At 34.5% G+C, this 24,191-nt stretch overlaps 1 protein-coding gene across 1 annotated transcript; it reads left to right on the top strand.

Moving 5' to 3' along the window:
* Positions 1-3,301: 3,301 nt before the first annotated feature.
* Positions 3,302-5,106, top strand: LOC141717619 (GDSL esterase/lipase At3g48460-like). The gene is made up of 2 exons (XM_074519771.1): positions 3,302-4,001; positions 4,591-5,106. Exons 1-2 carry the CDS (start codon positions 3,333-3,335, stop codon positions 5,098-5,100), a joined length of 1,179 nt encoding a protein of 392 aa, XP_074375872.1. The 5' UTR covers positions 3,302-3,332; the 3' UTR covers positions 5,101-5,106.
* The last annotated feature ends 19,085 nt before the right edge of the window (positions 5,107-24,191 follow it).

Below are 24,191 nucleotides of genomic sequence, written 5' to 3'. Positions count from 1 at the left end.
TGCGCGCACGGGGGGGGGGTGCAAATTGTGGGATTTCGAGGGGTAATCTGAGGCTTGCCTTCGGGCTTGCCCGCGTGTGCGACGCGTGGACACGAATGTAGCAGAAAATTGGCCCGAAATAGCTTTAAGGAGACGGTTTCAACTAGACTCGAGGATCTCTCTTCTGTTTATATCTTTTTTTTCTCTGTTTGATTTCGTTTACTCACGCACACACTTGTTTAATTTATATGTATTAATCACATATTGTATTCACATAAAGAACATGCGCAACCTCCTACACAAACTCAACATGAATCTCAAGGTACAAAAAAAAGAGCAGCTAGATCAGGTATTTGGCAAATTTTTACCGAAGATAAAATTAGGAAAATGGCGATTTGTAACTATTGCAGCAAAGAGTATGTTCATGATAATAAAACTAATGGGACAAGTACCTTATAGAATCATGCCAAAAAAGATCCAAAAAATCCATCTAAGAGAGCAGATAAGAATCAACCTATACATTTTTTTGAAATGAAAAGAGAGGGGTCATGAACTCTTAAGGGCCACACTTTTAGTGCTGAGCGTTGTAGGTAGGCCTTAGCAAATATGGTTATATTAGATGAATATCCCTTTCGAGTTGTTGAAGGTATTGGTTTTATTAGATATAGTAAAGAGTTGGAGCCTAGGTTTCATCTCCCATCAAGGTGGACAATGCCTAGAGATTGTATTAAGGTGTTCAAAGTAGAAAAGAAAAAACTGAAACATCTAATGAAAGGTAGACGCATATGTATGACAACTGACTATTGGGGTTCAGATCAAAAAATGAACTATATGTGCTTAACAGCCCATTGGATAGATGATGACTGGAAATTTCATAAAAAAAAATTAAATTTTCATCGAGTGACAAGTCATAAAGGGAAGGTACTGGGGAAAGCAATTGAAAAATGCATGTTAGAGTGAGGGGTTGATAATATCTTGACATTAACAGCTGATAATGCCTATGCAAATGACTTATTACTTAAGCACTTAAAAGAGAAGACAACAAATTGGAAGTCATGTATCTCCAACAATGAATTTCTACACGTTCGTTGTTCCACCCATATCCTTAATTTGGTCATAAAAGATGGTTTGAAAACAGAAATTAAGTCCATTGATCCAATTAGAAATGCTGTGAAGTATATACGTGCTTCCGCTAGCCGTTTTGATACTTTCAGAACTTGTGTTGAGATTGAGAAAATTGACTCCAAGTGTATGCCAATAATGGATGTTGATACACGATGGAATTCGGTTTATCTTATGTTAGAGAGTTCTGTTTATTTTGAGAAAGCTTTTGAGAGGTTAGAGGAGGAAGATAAAGGTTTTAAGACTTATCTTGATAAATTGGGAGGACCACCTACCAAGGCTGATTGGACATGTGCTAGAGTTTTTATTGAATTTCTGAAGCTTTTTTATGACTGCACAGTTAAATTCTCAAGTTCATTATTTGTCACTTTTAACTCATTTTTCCGAGAAATGCTTCAAGTGCACGATATGTTGAACTGGATGATAAATTCAAGCAATGATGAGGCTTTGGCAAGTATGGGAATTCAGTTGAAAAGTAAGTATGCCAAGTACTGGGGAGGTTATTCTTATATGAATTACTAGTTGTTTGTTTGTATTGCTTTAGATCCAAGATACAAGATGAAATATGTTAGGTGGAACATAAAACGTCTGTGTGAAAGTGATGGTGAGAGAAGTAGTTTCATAACTAACAAGGTTGAGGAGGCACTTGAAAAATTGTTCAAGTTTTATTAATTTTCGAGTGTGACCCGAAATTTAAGTTCTACTTCAGAATATAGGATAGTCAGAGGAGATAGAACAATACCAGCTGAGGGGATGGATATGTACGCGATACTAGTAGAAGAAAGGTTAAAATAATGGGAGTTGGATATGATGGCTGAAAATTCAGATGAAAATGAGAGTGAATTGGATTAGGTTATGTTAGATAGGATCGAGGCTCAAACTAAAGATTTTGATATACTCTTATGGTGGAAAGTTAATACTTTAAATATCCAATTCTTTCTAAAATGGCACGTATGAATCTCCTTTTTCGACTGGCAGTAGAGTCTTGGATACATTCATAAGTAGTTTGCTTCCTAAAACCGTTGAATGTTTAATTTATGCCCAAAGTTGGCTAAAGGCGCCCGAAGAACCAATCCACCTTCGTGATATGCTTTTGGAGTTGGAGAAGTATGAACAGTTTGCTGAAGGTATCTAACTATCTAATAATTGCATAAAATAATTGTTCGATGTTCCCATATAATATCTATTATATAGATATTATTGAAATCTATATTTATACTACTAAAATATAATTTGTAACTCGGAATAATGGCCTCGAGATAAATTGAGATAATTTAAACTTTTCATCCGAGTTAAAATAAAATTATATTATTGATCTAGGTTAAAACAATATTTAAAATAAACTAAATATTATTAATTGGATTTGGTTGGTACAATGTGCCCTGAGCTAACATAAAATAATAAATATTATTAATCCAGCTTAAAAAATATAATACTATTAAACCAATTTAAAACGAAAAAATATATGATATTCATTGAGGTTAAAAAGATATATAATACACTTGATCCAAACTAAAACAACATTGAAATCAAAATATAATTCAACTAAATAAACAAAATCATATCCTATTTATATGGGTTAAAATAAAATAATCTTATTGACCCAGATTTAATAAATTTAGAATCAGACTAAAATATAATTAGTTGGATTTTGTTGGTGTAATTAGCCTCAGGATAAAAAATAAAACAAAGTTAATATCAGCATAATTCGTAATTCGTATACTATCGATTTGAAGTAAAACTTAAATTTTAAATTAAAAATAATTATATGAACTCAAACTTAACTTTTAACTAATATAATTATTTTTTGTAAAAATAGAATGAAATATTTTATCTTTTTCAAATACCTCTTATTAAAAAAATTATGAACACATACGTGTAATAATATATCTATCATTAAATTATATTATTTAAAAATTTTAAATGAACAAATTTAAGAATTCAATTCAAATTAAATTATAAAAGGTTACATAATATTAAAAAGAAATCCGTACATCTCGCATGAATTTTAATGCTAGTATCTATATCAAAAGATAAAATACAAGTATTGTCATTGAAAAAATTTATGATATCATATTACAAAATCCATTATTTTGAAACGAACATCAGATTTACTTCATTTCTTCATTTCTTCCGCACTTTATTAATTTAGCGCATTAAATATTACTTTTTTGGCATTTCTTTTGAAAGACGGACTGAATCAAAATCATACATCTCTGATTATAAAAAAAATGGACTGTGAAGGACCCAAAACCATAATAAACATCATGTCTTGCTCTCTTCAAGTCCTTCTCATCAACCTCACCATTCTTGCCTCATTTACACACACTTTTTCAATCAAAACCATCCCAAAACCAAGACCATTCACAAAAATATACGCCTTTGGAGACTCTTTCACAGACACTGGCAACACAAGATCATTTACAACCTCAGACGCATTCCAATTTGCTTCGAATCCTCCTTATGGCACAACATTCTTCCACCATCCCACAGACAGATACTGCGACGGACGATTAGTAATCGATTTCTTGGCTGAAAAATTGTCCTTACCTTATTTACCACCATATCTCGACAAATTTGCTGACAAATCACATGGTGTAAATTTTGCTGTAGCTGGTGCAACTGCGATAGACGTGGAATTCTTTTTAAGGAATGATGTACCTCTCTTGTTTACTCCGAAAACGCTCAAGAACCAGTTGGATTGGTTTGTTAAGTTCGCAGAAGGCCAGGGATGTAGAAATTTATCGACAACGCTACAACAATGTAAGGCAGTGTTCGATGAAGCTTTGATTTGGATCGGTGAAATCGGGGTTAATGATTATGCGTATACTCTTACGACTACGGTTTCAAACGATATTATTCGAGATCTTTCGATTACTAGCATTACTGATTTTTTGCAGGTAAAATTCCTACCACCTAACTAAAAACTACTACATCTCTACATGTATGTTGTGTTTGACAATTTACAATATCTAACTATCTGTTTTCTAGTTAACCGTTTATGTAACTGGGCCCACTTTCATAATGCAGTTGTGATCATAGCAAGTTTTTTTAAGTCAAACCTCTGTAAAGGAAAATTCTTGGTTCAGTGCTTTGATGAATTTTTACTTATTTCTGGAATTACAAATACAATCTTTCTCTTACGTTGAGATGGGAAAATTACATAATGTTGGTTCTATAGTAGTCATTTTAGACATAGTTTTGATGTTATAGTTAATTTTTTTTTTAACTTAATTATTATGTGAGATTTAATTCTATCACTAATATTTTACCGGTTTGAAATTATTATACGTACCCTTATACGTGGATAACCTGTTTTTGTTTTTGTCCATTACGGATCTCAGATGTCCGTAACTTATTTTTTATTTAAAAATTGTCTTTCCCCGTAAAGCGAAGCGCACTATAATAGTTATGCAGTGCAGGTAGCAAAAAGTATTTGATACATAATAAAATCTATGTAAGTTTTGTTTTGTTTTTGTTAAAATACAGGCATTGCTAAACATGGGGGCTAAGTATGTTATTGCTCAAGGCATGCCACCAGTAGGGTGCCTCGCTTTTTCCATGGAAATGTATAAAACTACTGACAGGGATGAAATCGGATGTGTCAGAAGTGTAAATGATTTGAGTAACATTCATAACACAATCTTCCAACAAAATTTAAGAGGTTTAAGAAAACAGTTTCCAGGAACTGTTATTGCTTATGCAGATTACAATAATGCCTATCGCTACGTTCTGAAGAATGGAGGACACTATGGTATCAAGCAATTGTTCAAAGCCTGTTGTGGAGCAGGGCCTGGTGAATATAATTTCAACATCTTAGCACCTTGTGGTTCATTTTTTTCAGATTCCTGCACAGACCCTTCTGGGTACATCAATTGGGATGGATTCCATCTCACTGAAGCTATGTACAATGCCGTTTCTGAGGAGTTCTTCACCAAAACAGCTCTTTTTCCATCGTTTAGGCACTTGTTAGAACATAAGAGAAAATCTGTAAACTGATTGTAAAATAATTTGTTAGTTCTGCAAAAAAAATTCAAATATTCATGTCAATGTGACTCTTTTTGAATCTATATGAGGTTATATGGTCTGACTGTTTAAACTTATTTGCTTTGTAGTAATAAAGGGTTGCAGAAAGCTTGACAAGAACTTGAAAATATGTTGTAGTGGGGACTTGTTGAGTTACTTTGCTATTTGAACACACATAGTTAAATTTGTAATGTATTTTGGGAAGATTTATTCTACACGAATTAAAAAAAAATACAAAAAATGCAGAAGTTTCGGAGTTTTCGCACTATGACTGCATCTACTATATATATATTCATGAAAATTTATATTCAATATTAAGCTAAAGAATGCATACACTGATCTGACAACAAATATTTGCACGTAAACTTATCAAAAAAAAACATTTGCACGTAACTCAACATGACAACATACATTTGGAATAAAAATAAAGTCGCCAATCTGGAAGTCTTTTCAGGTACAAAACATTCAAGGAGTTTCAAAATTGGGGTAAGTTCCCATGTACAATGTTCAGTATTAAATATTAATGCAGCTAGCAAGTCTGTTAGTTTATCTGATGACAACAGAATATGGAAGCAAACTACTTCTATGCTGCTGCAGACTTGTTCTTTTTTTGCCTCTCTTACTTGAACTAGTTTCACGTCCTTCCGCCTCCTCAGCTTTTTGCTCAGCTTCCAAAATAGCCAACTATAGAATTCTCACAGAAAATGTATATTGTTTGAAATCTAACAAGTATATATAATTTACTGTATCAAAATTCATCAGACAAGTCATTATTATTTTTGCAGTAGTTAGTATAACATTTGGACGTTGATAACTTCTATTATCCTACTGTAATTAAATAAGTTTTACATAACAAAAACAATGGGTAGGCAGGAGATCGAGTGACACTGAATTATTTCTCTTCTAATGAACCAAGCACACTGATGGAGAATCAAAAATATCATAATCAAGTAACCAACCCTGTGGCATTGAACTATTTTACCTTAATTACCTATAAAGTCATAAGAACCAGAGATTATACAGTCAAGTTAAAACTTATTTATGATAGCCCCTTGTAACATAGTAAAATAATTTTAAAGGGCAAGGCTTATAGCTAATACAACAGATTTAAAAGTTTGTAGTACCTAACCCAAATTCTTGAGAAAACCAACTTTATTACAAATTAGATTTAAATCTTACTCGGTCGATATTTGTAGATCTAGTTTGTTGCACCAGTTTCCAAAATCCTTGATGAAGTAGCAAATTCTTTCCTCAACTTCAGGAGCTGACCCGGTTTTGAGGAACCACAAACATTATTCTGAATCTGAAAAGGATCTTCAATTATTATTTTCTCAATTCTGGTATCCGAATATCTGCTACACTGTGATTCTCTCCGACTGGAAACAAGTAAAACCAATATTTTAAGATTATAACATAATATTACGAAATTATTCACGTTTTATTAAAGGCCACCTAATAATTTTTTACACAACGCAAAAATAACTTGTAATTATTACAAATGTGCAGACAACGAATATGATGTACCATCTGATATTGATATCAATGATATGTGACAAGAAATAACAAATTTAACATGCATTAACAGAAAAGAGGATATATATATGATAACAGGCAATTATATTATTTTATTTTTGCTACCTTATAGTTTTTCCCGTCCGAACAGAAACAACATCATCATAATAATTATATTCTCGGTCCCAGTAGCAAAAAAATGATTTCAGCAGTTTATATAACGTCATTCCATCATTACCATTGGCATTGTTTTCCTTGTCACCATGTTTGTATTCACAAAATCTGTAAATATTTTCTTCCATTCTGACTTTAAAAGTCTTTTTTGTCTGTCACATTAAGATTGATGATGGTATTTATATTGTTACTTTATGATGAAAACACAAAAATATGAAAATGATTACATATGTCTAACTTATGTAAAACAAGAGTCTAACTTACTGTATGGTGTAAAACAAGAGCAACTCCCCGCTTCTGACAAAAGTTCATGTTATTCCCTAACAATACAACAAGAATTACAGAAGGGGGATTGAATGTAATTCTGGCTTCTTTTCGAGATTTATTAAAAAATGTTCTACCTTGATAAATATATAAGTGTTTTGATTTGCAAATTACGGAATAAGGAATTAAGTAAATCAAACAAAAAGTAATAAAAACACAAGTCTTTAAAACTTTTTGGTGGATTTGAATGTATCCACCAGATATATATATATATATATATATATATATATATATATATATATATATATATATATATATATATATATATCGATTTGAGAACTCTGTGAAGCTCAAGTTGGCTCACAGCTGCTTTATAAGTGAACAAACAAACTACAGAGAAATTCTTAACAGTTATAACCTTTTCTATTTCTCTTCTAAATGTGTTTGCTTAGTTCAGTTTGTTCAACTAGCTACACTTGGTTTATATATCACCAAGTTTATATGGTAATAAGACAAGATAATTAAATAAAACCTATCAAGTCTAACTCCATGCTATTTCATTACTCTATTCCAGCATCTTTGAATATCTTCAAAATAGCATGAAAATGGTAATGCTTCTTTGTTCTCAATTTCCTGTTAAACAGGCTGCCACATTCCTTTTGCAAACACCCAACACATGTGACTGTATTGTCACTGTCAACAGATATTTAAATTGATCATCCGTCGCATACATTCTTGTTATCCGTCGGGTAGCTTGTTGATCATTCGTCGGGTAGCTTTGTTGATCATCCGTCGGGTAGCTATTTGACACTTGACTCAATTTCACTTAAGCAGAATTACAAGACATCTTATATTTACAATTAATCAACCTATTCTGCATATCTACTAGTAGTCAACATGACTAATATTCTACTACAGAATCTACACAAAGTTGTTTGCAGAAATGTGCTCCAATACTTATTATTACATAAGCTACTCACTCGATGGATATTAAATCATCATCCGCCGGGACTATATTGAATCATCCGTCGGGATTATATTTGATCATCCATCAGGACTATATTTGATCATCCGTCGAGTGCTACAAAATTCACTAAGTTAAATCTACTAAGGTGTTTTGTATGATTTATCATAAAGTTCACAACATATTCCTAACAATCTCCCCCAATTTATGTCTACTGGAATTGTAGTCATAAATTAAGAGAAACTTGATGATAACAAAACACTCTAAAAATACAGATTGAAAATAGTAGATAAAACTGATAAGTGCTGCAATATTTACTGAAAATTGAACCATACAAAGTATACAAAGAATAGATCACAGTCATTATCAAGGTGCTCCTCTAGTCTGAGCAGATAAGTCTATTTCCATGATTGTCTAGGTTTCTTCCCAAGCCTCCCGTTGTTCTCTTCTATCTGATTTTGGAGTTGTCTATGGAATTCAAGTTCATCAGCTTCTCAGAGATCTAGCATTCCTTGCATTTCTAATAGAGTCTCATTGCTTGAGATACTCAATTGGTCCTCCAATCTGAAAAATCTTTTAACTCCTTTTTCATCCCTGAATTTCATCAACCAATAAGGCCTCAAATGCACTCTCTTTCCTGTGAAGGGAATATATAGAGTTTTTGGAAGTGCATCTTTGGCTCTATTACTCCTCAGCTCCTCAATCTTCTTTAGAACTAATCTTCTAGCAGTAACATGGTATCCAAAGTTCTTTTTGAAAGATAAGTAGATCTTTATTAGCATAGATTGGCTTTCTAGAAGAAACCTGTGAAGTGGCCATATCATCTCTTTTCCTCCCTTGTATTTGAATACCAGTCTTTCAGGGAGATGTCTGTGAGCATCAATTCCTCTAACTTCTTCCAATTTATCTAAGTATAGGTTAATGTCAGAAAACTCTTTAATGTCACAGATGTACAGCATATCTCCTTTGTTGACTGTGGATTTAGATTTAACTAGGGTCTTGGATTTGAGAATCACTGGCTTCACTTTCTTGCTAGCTCTTGTCTTTGTCTTCTTTGTCTTGAAGATAGGTAAATTTAGCTCAGGAATTGGCAAACTATCCCAGTCTACTGGCTCATCCTTACGAACAATTGGCTCATCATGAATATTCCTTGTTGGATCAACCACTTTGAATTCTTCAAATACCACTGAGGGTTTTGATGTCTGAGTTGTAGTTGTAGGCTTTTTGGGAATTTGGTCTTACTTTTCCTCATCACTAAAGGTCAATTTCCTCTTGGAATGGAGTTTGTATCTGAATCTTCTTTTCTGTTGTGGTTCTACTTGCACTTTCAGATCCTTAGGTTCAGCAATTACAGTTGGTTGTACAGGAATTTCTGTTGTGGTTTTTACAGCTTGAAGTTTAGCTAAGATAGCAGCTTGCTTCTTCTTTTGTTTAAGCTTTTTAGCATCCAGAGCAACTTGCTTTTTTTCTTGCCTGATTCTTTCTTTTTCTTCCTTCTTAGCTTCCATAAACATGGGGTGTCCAACCACCACACAAATTTTCTTACCATTTCTGCAAATCTTGTCTAATCTTCTTTTGAGTGCTGAATCAGCTGGATCTTTATAGAAGGCAATTGACCTAGCCAACAACTTCTTCTCATCAGGCCTAGGTGTCTCATACACAGTATCCATAGGATTCTTGTCTGAAAAATTTGAATAGTTTCTTTTAGGCTTCATGATGAAATCTGCTTTTGGAGATTTAATGCAAGATGTTTGGCCTTTCTCCAGATAATTTATACTCATTTCATTCACAGAATTGTTCTTGACTTTAGAATAATGAGTGAATGTTTTGTCTGGCTTCTGAATTGGCCCAAACTTTTGTTGAATTTCTGCATCTATCTTTCTCCATTTTTCTTTCAACTCCTTCTCAACTGCTGCTACATCAATCTTTAGCAGTTTGTCATCTGTGTTTAGCTTTGTTGCTGCCAGATTTATGATGTCAATGCTGTCCATGACTGGTGGCTTTGTGAAAGCAATTGCTGGCACAATCACTTTGCTAACTTGGCTGTTTAGCACTTTCTGCTCCCCCTCACTCCTTGATCCCTCTTGACTGATTGGGACAATATCATTTTCTTTCTCCCCCTTTTTGTTATCAGCAAGTTGAGCAGATGAAGAGGTTTGTGTTGCCACTAGCTTTTGAAGCAAGTCTATTTGCTGTGTTTGATGTAGATGAATAGTTGTTAGAGAAGCTTCCATATCAGACATTCTTTTATCCAGAGAATCCACTTGAGTAGCAAGATCTGAGTTCTTCCTTAGCTGTCTTTTAATATCAATCATTGTAGCTTCTGGAAGTTTGGCATCCAATCTTTCAGAAATGTCCTTTTTCATTTGATCAATTTCACTTTTGATAGAAGTGGCATCCTGATTGTGTTGAAAGCCTTGGAGTTGTTGTAACTGAGGAGAAACAAGGTGTGCTTGTAGGAGCTTCTTGGTGCTGGCATTGGTTGTGGATTAAGAGCAGATTGTGTCCGACTGATTAGTTGAATGATGGTGGTCTTGAAATAATGTTCATCACATTACTTTGAAAATGCCTAAGATGGCATACCAGATCTAGAACTAGGGCCTACTTCTCTCCTATGTCCAGTGACCCCTCTTCACTATCATCACCAAAGAATTCTTCTGATCCACCAGATTCATAATATATGTCATCACCAGCTGTAGAAGGCATAGCTGTGATGACATCCTTTTCCCTTTGCATGGATTGAGTAGTGTGCACTAAATTCAGCATCCTTTTTGCACTTTCATTGCCCTGTCCAGCCAAAAGTTGATATGCTGGAACAGGATGAGTAAATGTCTCAGCATCCAAAGAGGTGGAATCTATAACAGCTTGACTTTGTTGAGATAGATCCTCTCTGTTTGCCTCATTGACATTCATTAACTCACTAACAATGATGTCCACCCTTATTTCTCCTGTACCTGTTTTTCTCTCAATTTCTCTCTCTTTTTGCATCAAGGGCTCCCTTTGGCTCCCCACCCTCAAACCCTCACCTTCACCATCTAAGGTGGGACTCCTCTCACTCATTTTTTCCAGTCCTGAAGAAATGGACTGCATTTGTTCACTCTTTTTCTCTCCTTTTTCCTGGGAGAAACCCAGACTCTCACTCAATTCACTCCATCCCTCAGTCCTAAGAGTGATTGTACTACTACTAAGTCTTCTTCACTTGTGAGAATTGAAGAGATTTTAAGTTATGCAGAGACACCCGACGGATGAGAGATGTCCATCGGGATAATAGTTTGGTTATCCGACGGATGACTGCTGTTAGGCTTATCCGTCGGGATACAATCACTACTCGACGGATGATGAATATCCATCGGGATAGAAGAAATAAATGAGTTTGGAGTGGAGACTATTGTAGACTCTGTGAGCCAACAAATCATCTAAAAGATGATGCTCACTTTCTTGGATTTTTGGCTTCTCCAAGAGAGTTAAAGATGGAGAATTTGGTAGTGATGTATTTATCATGTCAATATTCAGTGAGTGTATGGGAGAATTTGGTGTATCAGGTGCTTCAATTATGAGAGATTTTGGCTGTGACTCCACATTTATTGGAGCCACATCAATCCGACTTTGAGATGGTGCAATGACTGGGTCTTTAGCACCAGTTTGCACTGTGTGTGTGCCCTGTGCATCCCCAAGGGTTTATGATCTTTTCTTTCTAGCATAAGTTTGTGGTGAGCTAGTTTCCCTACCCCCTTTAGCCCGTGCTCCTGGTTGGGAGCTTGTTTCAATAGTGACATCATTTTGGGAGGATGAAACTAGTAATGAGATTATTTTCTTAATAACAACCATATTTTGTTGGGAAACTGTGGTGTGGCTAGGTTTAGGTACTCTCTTCTCACCAGCCTTATCCTTAGGGTTTTTTTGATTTTCACCCTGTCCCTCCCCTTTCACCCACCTTTACACTCCCCTCTTTTTGTTTAGTGGATTTTGCAACTGGTTTCTTTTGAAAGAAACCAGATGGGGCTTTCTTAGATTTGGTTTTTGAAATTTGTGATTTAGTAGCTTGGGCAGGCATCTGTTTGGTCATTGACACAGATGCCATGGCTACATTTGAAGGCAAAGAAATATGTGAGGTTGGAAGAGTGGAGACAATAGAAATGACCTCACTTACCTGAGGTCCCTCAATTACTGGAAAATAGAAGAGGGGCACCTCTTTGTGGTGGTCTACTCTATTAAGATCTGCAATTATTCTTCTTTCTTGAACCCAATAATTCAGCTTGTTGGTTGGGTTCTCAATCACAATGTTCTCAATAAGTTAATTAGCAAGCATCATGAAAAATCTAGCATAATAGACACTTTTACCTCTCTTATTGAGTTCTCCTAACTTAAAGCCTAACTCAAACAGGACCAAGTCACTGATGTTAAAGTACTTATCAGTAACTAGCATGTAAAGCATGTATATGTTAATAGAATCAAAGTTAGTAATCTTACCAGAAAACATTTTAGTTACCACATCACACAGATAACTCCATTCTTTCCTAAGACCCAACCTTCTAATTTCACTTAATTTAGAGGTAGTGAGTGCATAGCCCATGGAATTTAGCATGTTAACTATATCAGAGTCTGTGTGTGGAGTAGTTACAGTATTATCAGGAATCCTAAAGCATGCTTTGACAATATCACTATTAATGCAAAACTGCTTATCTTTAAGAGTGAAAGTGATGGTCTTGTCAGTTGAGTTGTACACTGCAGTTGTCCATATCTCCTCTACAACCTCACAGTAGATAATGGGAGATTCCAGCATAGCATAGTTGAGTTTACATACTTTCACAAAATCCATCATTTTATGGTAATTTCCAGACTGTTGAATCTCCTTGTTCACTAGAGCTGTGAAGTTGTTCTTCTCATAGATGTACCCAGTTTGAGACATGATTTTGACGACTGGTGCCATTGTTAGAGATTGAAATTTGCAGAGAGAGTATTTGCTTTTGAGGAAAAAATAATTTAGAGCAATTAAATCTTGAGAATGATAAAAGGGTAGAACAAAAATGAATTCTGCTTTTATACTATCTCGGAAATAAACTGTCAAAAATAATAAAGTAAAATAAAGTGACCAATAGAAATTGCCCAAAATAGCCGTTTAGAAATAAATAAACTATAAAAATTCCTTCAATTATCCGTCGTGTTATGCTTACAAACTGTAATTATACCCGATGGATTATGTTCAGAAATTTAACAGCCAGGATTTAGACAATTCGACGGATGAGGATAAATCAGTTATCCGTCGAGTTATAAAAGATTCCAGAAAAATAATTGATTTTTATTAACAATTAATATTCTGACGGATGATCAGACTTGATGGATAATGATCATCCGTCGGGATGTAAATTTTGACTTAGCCAAAATTTCATCCAATGCAGAAAAATCAATTAAATTTCTAGCTGCATGATAACTTGCAAAATATCTGAAATGATTCAAGAATAATTAAGCATACCTAACTCACTTACCAACCTTGAAAAGGTGGATTCATCAAGTGGCTTGGTAAATATGTCTGCAAGCTGTTTTTCACTTGGAACAAAATGAAGTTCCACAGTACGATTCATTACATATTCCCTTATGAAGTGGTACTTGATGTCTATGTGCTTTGTTCTTGAATGCTGCACTGGATGTTCAGTGATGGAAATTACACTTGTGTTATCACAGAAAATGGGAATTCTATCCACTTGTAGACCATAGTCGAACTATTGGTTTTTCATCCATAAAATCTGTGCACAGCAACTACCAGCAGCAATATACTCAGCTTCAGCTGTAGAAGTAGAAATTGAATTTTGCTTTTTACTGAACCAGGACACAAGCTTGTTCCCTAGAAATTGACAGGTTCCTGTTGTACTTTTTCTGTCTATTCTACAACCTGCATAATCTGCATCTGAATAACCAGTTCGATCAAAACCAGAATCTCTAGGGTACCAAATGCCAAGTTTTGGTGTTCCATTGAGATATCTGAAAATTCTCTTAATAGCTACTAAGTGAGATTCTCTAGGATCAGCCTGAAATCTAGTACAAAGACAAGTAGCAAACAGTATATCTGGCCTACTAGGTGTTAAGTACAGAAGTGAGCCAACCATGCCCCTATAGCTTGAAATATCCACAGACTTTTCAGTAGTGTTTAATTCAAGCTTAGTTGCAGTGGTCATGGGAGTTTTTGCAGATGTGCAATCCATTATATCAAACTTCTTTAAAAGATCATGAATGTATTTAGTTTGACTTATGAATATTCCATCACTAACTTGCTTAACTTGTAAACCAAGAAAGTAAGTTAGTTCTCCCATCATGCTCATTTCATACTTACTTTGCATCAATTTGGCAAACTTTTTGCAAAGTTTTTCATCTATAGAGCCAAAAATAATATCATCTACATAAATTTGAACAAGTATACTAGAGCAATTAACATTTCTAAAGAATAAAGTTTTATCAACAGTACCTCTTGTGAAGTGATTTTCCAAAAGAAACTTTGATAAAGTGTCATACCAGGTTCTAGGTGCTTGCTTCAGTCCATAAAGTGCTTTCAAAAGATAGTATACATGATTTGGGAAATTCGGATCTTCAAAACCTGGAGGCTGACTAACATAGACTTCCTCCTCCAAATCTCCATTCAGAAAAGCACTTTTGACATCCATTGATAGACCTTGAAATTGGCATGAGCTACATAGGCTAAGAAAATTCTGATGGCTTCAAGTCTTGCAACAGGAGCAAAAGTTTCATCAAAATCTATTCCTTCTTGTTGACAATAGCCCTTAACAACTAATCTAACTTTGTTCCTGACTACTATGCCATTTTCATCCATCTTGTTTCTGAATACCCATTTGGGGTCAATTGGACTCTTTCCTTTGGGCTTGGGTACCAGCTTCCATACCTTGTTCCTTTCAAATTGGTTTAGCTCCTCCTGCATAGCTAAAATCCAATCAGGATCCAACAAAGCTTCTTCTACCTTCTTTGGTTCTTCCTTAGATATGAAGCTGTTATATAGACATTCTTCTTGAGTTGCTCTCCTTGTTTGAACTCTAGAAGATGGATCACCAATGATGAGCTCAAAGGGGTGATCCTTAGTCCATTCTCTTTGTTGACGTAGATTAGCTCTAGATGAAGAGGCCTCATTGTTGTCTTGATGTGTGACTGAGTTTTGATTATTAGAGACTCCCCCTGAGTTTGTGAATCTTTGATTTGAGAAAGAAGAGCTTTCCATAAGTGATCTATTCTGACTTCCAGCTTCTCTTGATGACCCGACGGATGGTGCACTTTGTGTTCCGACGGATGAAGTTGATTGTCTCCCGACGGATAAGACAGATTGTCTCCCGACGAATGAAGCATTTTGCAACTCGACATATGTTGAATTATGTGCTTTATTAGTAGTAGATTTTTCTGCATTATCCTTATTCACTGTTTCTTGATCACTTTCATCATCACTGTCATCACTAACCATCTCCAAATCTTTATCTTGCAGTCCTTCAATCTTTTTATCATCAAACACAGCATGTATTGATTCCATAAAAATGTTGGTTCTAAGATTGTAGACTCTATATGCTTTTCTTACAGCATATCCAACAAAAATTCATTCATCTGCTTTAGCATCAAACTTCCCATGTTGATCAGTTTGATTCCTCAAGATAACATGTTTGCAGCCAAAGATATAAAGAAAATTTAGGGTTGGTTTCTTATTCTTGAACAATTGGTAGGGTGTCATGCACTTTGCTTGATTAATCAAATAAATATTCTGAGTGTAGCAGGCAGTATTCACAGCTTCAGCCCAAAAATATGTTGGTAACTTTGATTCTTTAAGTATTGTCCTTCCAGCTTCAATAAGAGATCTGTTCTTTCTTTCCACTACTCCATTTTGTTGTGGAGTTCTTGCTGCTGCAAACTCATGCATTATCCCATTCTCTTTACAAAATGATCTCATCACAGAATTCTTGAACTCAGTTCCATTGTCAATCATGATTCTCCTTACTTTAAAATCAGGATGATTGTTGACTTGCCTTATGTGATTGATGATGATTTCACTAGCCTCATCTTTAGACTTTAGGAAATATGTCCAAGAGAACTTTGAGAAATCATCTACAATTACTAGGCAAAATCTTTTTCTTGAAATGGACAACACATTGACTGGTCCAAATAAATCCATGTGCGGCAATTGCAAAGGTTCTTCAATTGTTGAATCAAGTTTCTTTATGAATGATGCTTTAATCTGCTTTCCATTTTGACAGGCATCACACAATCCATCCTTAGAAAACTCCACTTGAGGAATGCCTCTAACCAGTTCTTTCTTGACAAGCTCATTCATGGTCTTGAAGTTTAGATGGGACAACTTCTTGTGCCATAGCTAACTTTCATCTTGACTTGCTTTGCTGAGAAGACAAGTGACAAATTCTGCATTAGATGAGTTAAAGTCAGCTAGATACACATTTCCTTTTCTCACTCCAGTGAGAACCACTTTGTTGCTTCTTTTGTCTGTCACAACACAGGCTTCTGAATTGAAGGATACTGAATTGCCCTTATCACAAAGCTGGCTGATACTCAACAGATTGTGCTTGAGACCATCCACTAGGGAAACCTCTTCAATGATGACATTGTCTTTTGAAATAAAGCCATATCCCACAGTATAACCCTTGCTATCATCTCGAAAGTTAATACTTGGGCCAGTTCTCTCCTTGAACTTCGTGAGCAAGGTAGAATCTCCAGTCAGGTGCCTTGAACAGCCACTATCCAGGTACCAAAGATTCTTTCTATTTCCCTGCACATATCAAAACCAAATGAAGTTGATTTTGGTACCCAAGTTTCCTTGGGTCCTGCCTTGTTAGCTTTCTTCTTTGGTTTCTTAGGTTTGCTCTCATTTGACTTGGGAATTTCTGATTCATCCTTAGTCATTTGAGTTGGACCTTTGAAACCAGTCATTTGAACAGAATTATCATGCACATTTTGATTAACAGGAAAAGGCATGCTGTTTGCAAATATGTTATTCCAGTAAGGCATGCTAAATGGCATTTGTGGCATACTAAATGCAACATAATAAGGATTAGGTGCAAATGGCATATTAGCAAATTGTGCATTCATATTCTGAGCAGACATAGCATTCATAGGCATAGAAGGCATGGCATTCATGTTGGGAAAAGAAGAGGGTACATATATAGGAGTAGGCATGGCAAGTTTGCAATTAACAGACAAATGATTAACACTACCACACTTAACACTGATTTTTCTTGGAGCATACTTATCAGGTGTGTAGTTGTTATGTTTGTTACTCCTTACTTTCCCATTTCTATTGTTTTTCTTTTTAGTTTCTGTTTTAACCTCAAACTTTTCAAATCTGTCATTCAATTGCTTGATGGACAAATGACCAACATTAACTTTCTTCTCCATCTTCACTTGACTTAATTCTCCTGAAACAAAATTTTTTAGAATGATCCATATTTTTCATTTACCTTGGCAAGTTTAGCTTTGCTCACTGGTTTGCTCACAGGCAACGGATGTGGCTCTTTGACACTCGACGGATAATCCTTTTGATTATCCGACGGGTGATTCTCATCATCCGTCGAGTCCACATCTGTTAGCAATCCTTCAACCAAATTGGATTCCAGCTTCTCTTTACTCTTTTTCCAGGGTGCATCACAAAAGGACTCAATACCTTGAACTTTAGTGATTTGAGCATGGACATCTCTGGATGATTTCCATGCTTTAATCACTTCCTGTTCTCGTTCAAGCTACTTCTTTAAAATCTATTCTTTCTTCAAGGACTCAGTTAATTCATCCTTAGCAATCTTACACTCAATTCTCAAATTTTTAAATTCAATAAACTGAGACTCTAGCACATTATTCCTCTCACTCAAAAACAAGTTGTTTTCTTTAATTTTAGCATTTTCCTTAGTGGGGGACTTAAGTGTAACACGCAAGTGATATAATTCTGTAGACATGTCATTGATTGCATCATTACATTCAACTTTAGATAAATGAGCTAGGTTAGTGGTGATCACCTGATTACTTGAAGAACTTGTTTCTGTTTCATCAGACTTGGCCATCAGGGCTAGATTGACATAACTTACATCCTCATCTTCATCCAATCCATCAGCTGCCCAGTCATTCACCTGTGTAATGAAAGCCCTTTCCTTTTGCTTGAGCAACTCAAAATATTTCTGTTTGTAATCAATAGGCTCAAACTTCTTTTTGCTGGAATCTGACTTTCTACACTCACTGACAAAATGCCCTACCAAGCCACATTTGAAACATTTGAATTTGGATTTATCCACCATGTTTCTACTTGGCTTGGCTACTCCAAAGTTCTTTTTGAACTTGAGCTAGGAAAATCTTCTGAAAAGGAATGCTAAATGCTCATCAATATCATCCATGTCATATTGGCTCAATCGAGCTTCATTTTCAACTACCAGCCATTTGCCCATGTTCTCACAGACCTTTAAGGTAGACTCAACAGCTTCTACCTTTATCTCTTTATCTTTCTCTAACTCAGCAACCAGTGCTATGAACCCTCCTTTCTTCCTTGCTTTCTCCATCCTCTCATCTTACTCTATTTCAAGCTCATAAGTCTTCAGGATGCCATACAGTCTCTCCACGGTAAACTCCTTATAATCCCGAGAATTTCTCAATGAGACTGTCATTGGTTTCCACTCCTTTGGAAGAGATCTAAAGAACTTGAGGTTAGAGTCTTTTGCCTGATAGACTCTTCCATGCAACTTCAGAGCATTTAGTAGTTTTTGAAATCTACTAAAGATATCAGTAAGAGATTCACTATCTTCACAATGAAAGTGCTCATATTGCTGAATTAGCAGCTGCATCTTATTCTCTCTTACTTGCTCAGTACCATCACAAATAATCTGGATAGTATCCCAAACCTCCTTGGCTGTTTTACAGTTAATGATGTTGTCAAACATATCACCATCAACTCCATTGAACAATATATTCATGGCCTTCTTGTCTTTCCTGACTTGCTCAATATCAGGATCTGACCATTCATGTCTAGGCTTGGGAACAGATGGTTCATTGCCAGTCGCAACTCTCATTGGTACATGAGGACCTCTCTCTATGCAATCCACATAGGCCTCATCTTGAGAAAGAAGATGTAGATGCATTTTCACCTTCCAGTGGTGATAATTGTCTTTGTCCAGAAAAGGAATTTTAACTACAACATCCTTCTTGTTCATCTTGCTGTTTGTTGTGATCTTTACACTCTTTGTACTTCAAGAGCTTGCTTTGATACCAACTGTTATTCCCTAACAATACAACAAGAATTACAAAAGAGGAGTTTAATGTAATTCTGGCTTCTTTTCGAGATTTATTAAAAACTGTTCTACCTTGATATATATATATATATAAGTGTTTTGATTTGCAAATTACAGAATAAGGAATTAAGAAAATCAAACACAAATTAATAAAAACATAAGTCTTTAAAACTTTCTGGTGGATTTGAATGTATCCACCAGATATATATATATATATATATATATCGATTTGAGAACTCTGTGAAGCTCAAGTTGGCTCACAGCTGCTTTACAAGTGAACAAACAAACTACAGAGAAATTCTTAACAGTTACAGCCTTTTCTATTTCTCTTCTAAATGTGTTTGCTTAGTTCAGTTTGTTCTACTAGCTACACTTGGTTTATATATCACCAAGTTTACATGGTAATAAGACAAGATAATAAAACAAAACCTATCAAGTCTAACTCCATGCTACTTCATTACTCTATTCCAGCATCTTTGAATATCTTCAAAATAGCATGGAAATGGTAATGCTTCTTTGTTCTCAATTTCCTGCTAAACAGGATGCAACATTCCTTTTGCAAACATCCAACGCATGTGACTGTGTTGTCACTGTCAATAGATATTTGAATTGATCATCCGTCGGGTACATTCTTGTTATCCGTCGGGTAGCTTGTTGATCATCTGTCGGGTAGCTTTGTTGATCATCCGTCGGGTAGCTATTTAACACTTGACTCCATTTCACTTATATAGAATTACAAGACATCTTATATTTACAATTAATCAACCTATTCTGCATATCTACTAGTAGTCAACATGACTCATATGCTACTACAGAATCTACACAAAGTTGTTTGCAGAAATGTGCTACAATACTTATTAATACATAAGCTACTCACTCGATTGATATTAAATATTAAATCATCCGTCGGGACTATATTTGATCATCCGTCGAGTGCTACAAAAATTCACTAAGGTAAATCTACTAAGGTGTTTTGTATGATTTATCATCAAGTTCACAACATATTCCTAACAGTTCACCACAATAAGCTTATACCTACGTTGTAATATAAGTCCATTACATAAAGTGAAAAAAATGGAAAACAAATAGAAAATTTTCATATTTATAATTATCATGTATACACGTAAGGTTTCATTATATTTTATATTTGTGAGAAATGCAAGTTATGCGTAGCAAAACATCTTTGACACATAATAAAATTTTATAATAAAAAAAGACAAATATTATTTACAGAGCAAACTTTTTATTTTCAGAGTAGAAAAGGCATTAAAATATGAAATTAACTATCACATTGTTTTTTTCTTTTGCTGTTATCATGTATGCATGGGGGCGGTTTTATCTTTTAATGCTTTGTTTGCTCTAAAAATGAAAAATTAGGAAATAACATTTCCCTAAAAAAACTAAGCACATGTTTTGTTCTTTTGTTGAATACATGCATTACTAAATATGGGGTCTATGTATGTTATTGCTCAAGGCATGCCACCAGTAGGGTGCCTCGCTTTTTCCATGGAAATGTATAAAACTACCGACATGGATGAAATCGGATGCGTCAGAAGTGTAAACGATTTAAGCAACATTCATAACACAATCTTCCAACAAAATTTAAGAGGCTTAAGAAGACGGTTCCCAGGTACTGTTATTGCTTATGCATATTACAACAATGCCTACCGCTACGTTCTGAAGAATGGAGGACAATATGGTCAATCACCTATTCAAAGCCTATTGTGGAGCAAGGCCTGGTGAATATAACTTCAAGATCTCAGCACCTTGTGGTTCATTTTTTTCAGATTCTTGCACAGACCCTTCTCGGTACATTAATTAGGATGGATTCAATCTCACTAAAGCTATGTACAACGCCGTTTCCGAGGAGTTCTTCATAAAAACAGCTATTTTCCATCGTTTAGGCACTTGTTAGAACATTAGAGGAAATCTGTAAACAGATTGCAAAATAATTTGTCATTTCTGCAAAAATAATTCAAATATTCATGTCAATGTTACTCTTTTTGAATCTATATGTGGTTATATGGTCTGACTGTTTAAACTTATTTGCTTTGTAGCAATAAAGGGTTGCAAAAAGCTTGACAAGCACTTGAAAATATGTTGTAGTGGGGACTTGTTGAGTTACTTGATGCTATCGGAACACACAAAGTTAAATTTGTAATGCATTTTGGGAAGATTTATTCTACACGAATTAAAAAAAAATATACAAAAAAAAATGCAAAAAAACGTTTCGGAGTTTTCACACTTTGAATGCGTCTACAATATATATATTCATGATAATTTATATTCAATATTAAGCTAAAGAATGGATACACTGATCTGACAACCAACATTTGCATGTAAACTTATAAAAAGAACATCTGCACGTAACTCAACATTACAACACACATTTGGAATAAAACAAAGTCCCCAATCTGGAAGTCTTTTCAGGTACAAAACATTCAAGAAGTTTGAAAATTGGGATAAATTCCCATGTACAATGTTCAGTATTAACTATCAATGCAGCTAGCAAGTCTGTTAGTTTATCCGACGACAACAGAATATGGAAGCAAACTATTTCTGTGCTGCTGCAGACTTATTCTTTTTTTGCCTCTCTTACTTGAACTAGTTTCAGGTCTTTCCGCCTCCTCAGCTTTTTGCTCAGCTTCCAAAACAACCAACTACAGAATTCTCACAGAAAAGGTATATTGTTTGAAGTCAAACAAGTATATAATTTACTTTATAAAAAGTCATTACACAATTCTTTATTATTTTTGCAGTAGTGAATATAACATTTGGACGTTGATACCTTCTGTTATCCTACTGTAATTAAATAAGTTTTACACAACAAAAATAAAGGGTAGGCAGGAGATCGAGTGACATTGAATTATTTCTCTTCAAATGAACCAAACACACTGATGGGGAATCAAAAATATCATAATCAAATAACCAACCTTGTGGCATTGAACTATTTTACCCTAATTACCTATAAAGTCATATGAACTAGAGATTATATAGTCAAGTTAAAACCTATTTATGATAGCCCCTTGTAACATAGTAAAATAATTTTAAAGGGCAAGGCTTATAGCTAATACAACAGATTTAGAAGTATGTGGTACCTAACCCAATTTTTTTAGAAAACCAACTTTATTACAAATTAGATTTAAATCTTACGCGACCGATATTTGTGTAATGAACGAAATACGAATAGCCAGTGTGTTGCACCAGTTTCTAAAATCCTTGATGAAGTAGCAAATTCTTTCCTCAACTTCAGGAGCTGACCCGGTTTTAAGGAACCACAAACATTTTTCTGAATCTGAAAAGGATCTTCAATTATTATTTTCTCAATTCTGGTATCCGAATCTATGTTACACTGTGATTCTCTCCGACTGAAAACAAGTAAAACCAATATTTTAAGATTATAACATAATATTACGAAATTATTCACGTTCTATTAAAGGACACCTGATAATTTTTTACACAACGCAAAAATAACTTGTAATTATTACAAATGTGTAGACAACGGATATGATGTACCATCTGATATTGATATCAATGATATGTGACAAGAAATAACAAATTTAACATGCATTAACAGACAAGAGAATATATATATGATAACATGCAATTATATTATTTTATTTTTGCTACCTTATAGTTTTTCCGTTCGAACAGAAACAACATCATCATAATAATTGTACTCCTGGTCCCAGTAGCAAAAAATGATTTCAGCAGTTTATATAACGTCATTCCATCATTGCCACTTGCATTGTTTTCCTTGTCTCCACGTTTGTATTCACAAAAGCCATAAATGTTTTCTTCCATTCTGACTTTAAAAGTCTTTTTTGTCTGTCACATTAAGATTGATGGTGGTATTTATATAGTTACCTTATGATGGAAACAAAAATATGAAAATGATTACATATGTCTAACTTATGTAAAACAAGAGTCTAACTTACTGCATGGTGTAAAACAAGAGCAACTCCACGCATCTGGAAAAAGTTCAACACCATAAGATTGTACGTACGTTGTAATATAAGTTCATTCCATAAAGTGAAAAAAATTGAAAAAAATAAAAAAAATTCATATTTATAATTATCATGTATACATGTAAGGTTTCATTATATTTTATATTTGCGAGAACATGCAAGTTATGAGTAGCAAAACATCTTTGACACATAATAAAATTTTACAATAAAAAAGGCAAATATTATTTACCGAGCAAACTTTTTATTTTCAGAGTTGAAAAGACATGAAAATGCAAAATTATTTATCACATTATTTTTTTTTGATGTTATCATGTATGAATGAGGACGGTTTTATCTTTGAGAATTTGTCACAAATACTAGTTTTTTAATTATTTATTGCAAAAATACTATCTTGTCTTAATTCTTGCACATTCACTATATGTTGACTTAAAATTTTAATTTTACCATTTTTTTACCGTTTCATTTTACCGTTGAAACATGAGATGTTTGTTCTCTTTTTGTCTCTCTCCTCTCTGTCCCCTTTCTCTCTCATCTCCCCTATTATTCATTATCACTCAAGTTTCTGCCTATTTCTTTATCTTTCTCGTTCTCTTCCTGTCATTCTTTTCAGTTTGTCAACTTATACAATTAGAATAATAAATCCTAAAAGTTGTTTATTCATTTTTCTATAGGTACGTTTTATCTTGTTTGTACATGTTCTTAATTAATTTTTCTTGTTAATTAGGGTTTAATGTTGCAGATCAAGTTTAGATATGGTTTAGACGAGATTATCTCTCTCCGCTTCTGAAACTTCTGAATGTCATTCGAAGTTGAAGCTCAAATTGAGTCCTAAGAAACGTAAGTTGAAGAAATCAGTGAAGACTCCAACGAAGAAGATGAAAAGCAAATTGTTGTTACATAACGATCTACCACCGCCTC

Source organism: Apium graveolens, chromosome 4 (assembly GCF_009905375.1).
Source record: "Apium graveolens cultivar Ventura chromosome 4, ASM990537v1, whole genome shotgun sequence".
NCBI classification, from domain to species: Eukaryota; Viridiplantae; Streptophyta; class Magnoliopsida; order Apiales; family Apiaceae; genus Apium; species Apium graveolens.
This window is presented reverse-complemented; position numbering and strand designations above follow the sequence as displayed.

Excerpts from the sequence above, each read along its gene's own strand:
- LOC141717619 (XM_074519771.1), top strand. The coding sequence starts at position 3,333 with ATGGACTGTGAAGGACCCAAAACCATAATAAACATCATGTCTTGCTCT. Across the intron at positions 4,002-4,590 it reads GCATTACTGATTTTTTGCAG|GCATTGCTAAACATGGGGGC; the intron begins GTAAAATTCCTA and ends GTTAAAATACAG.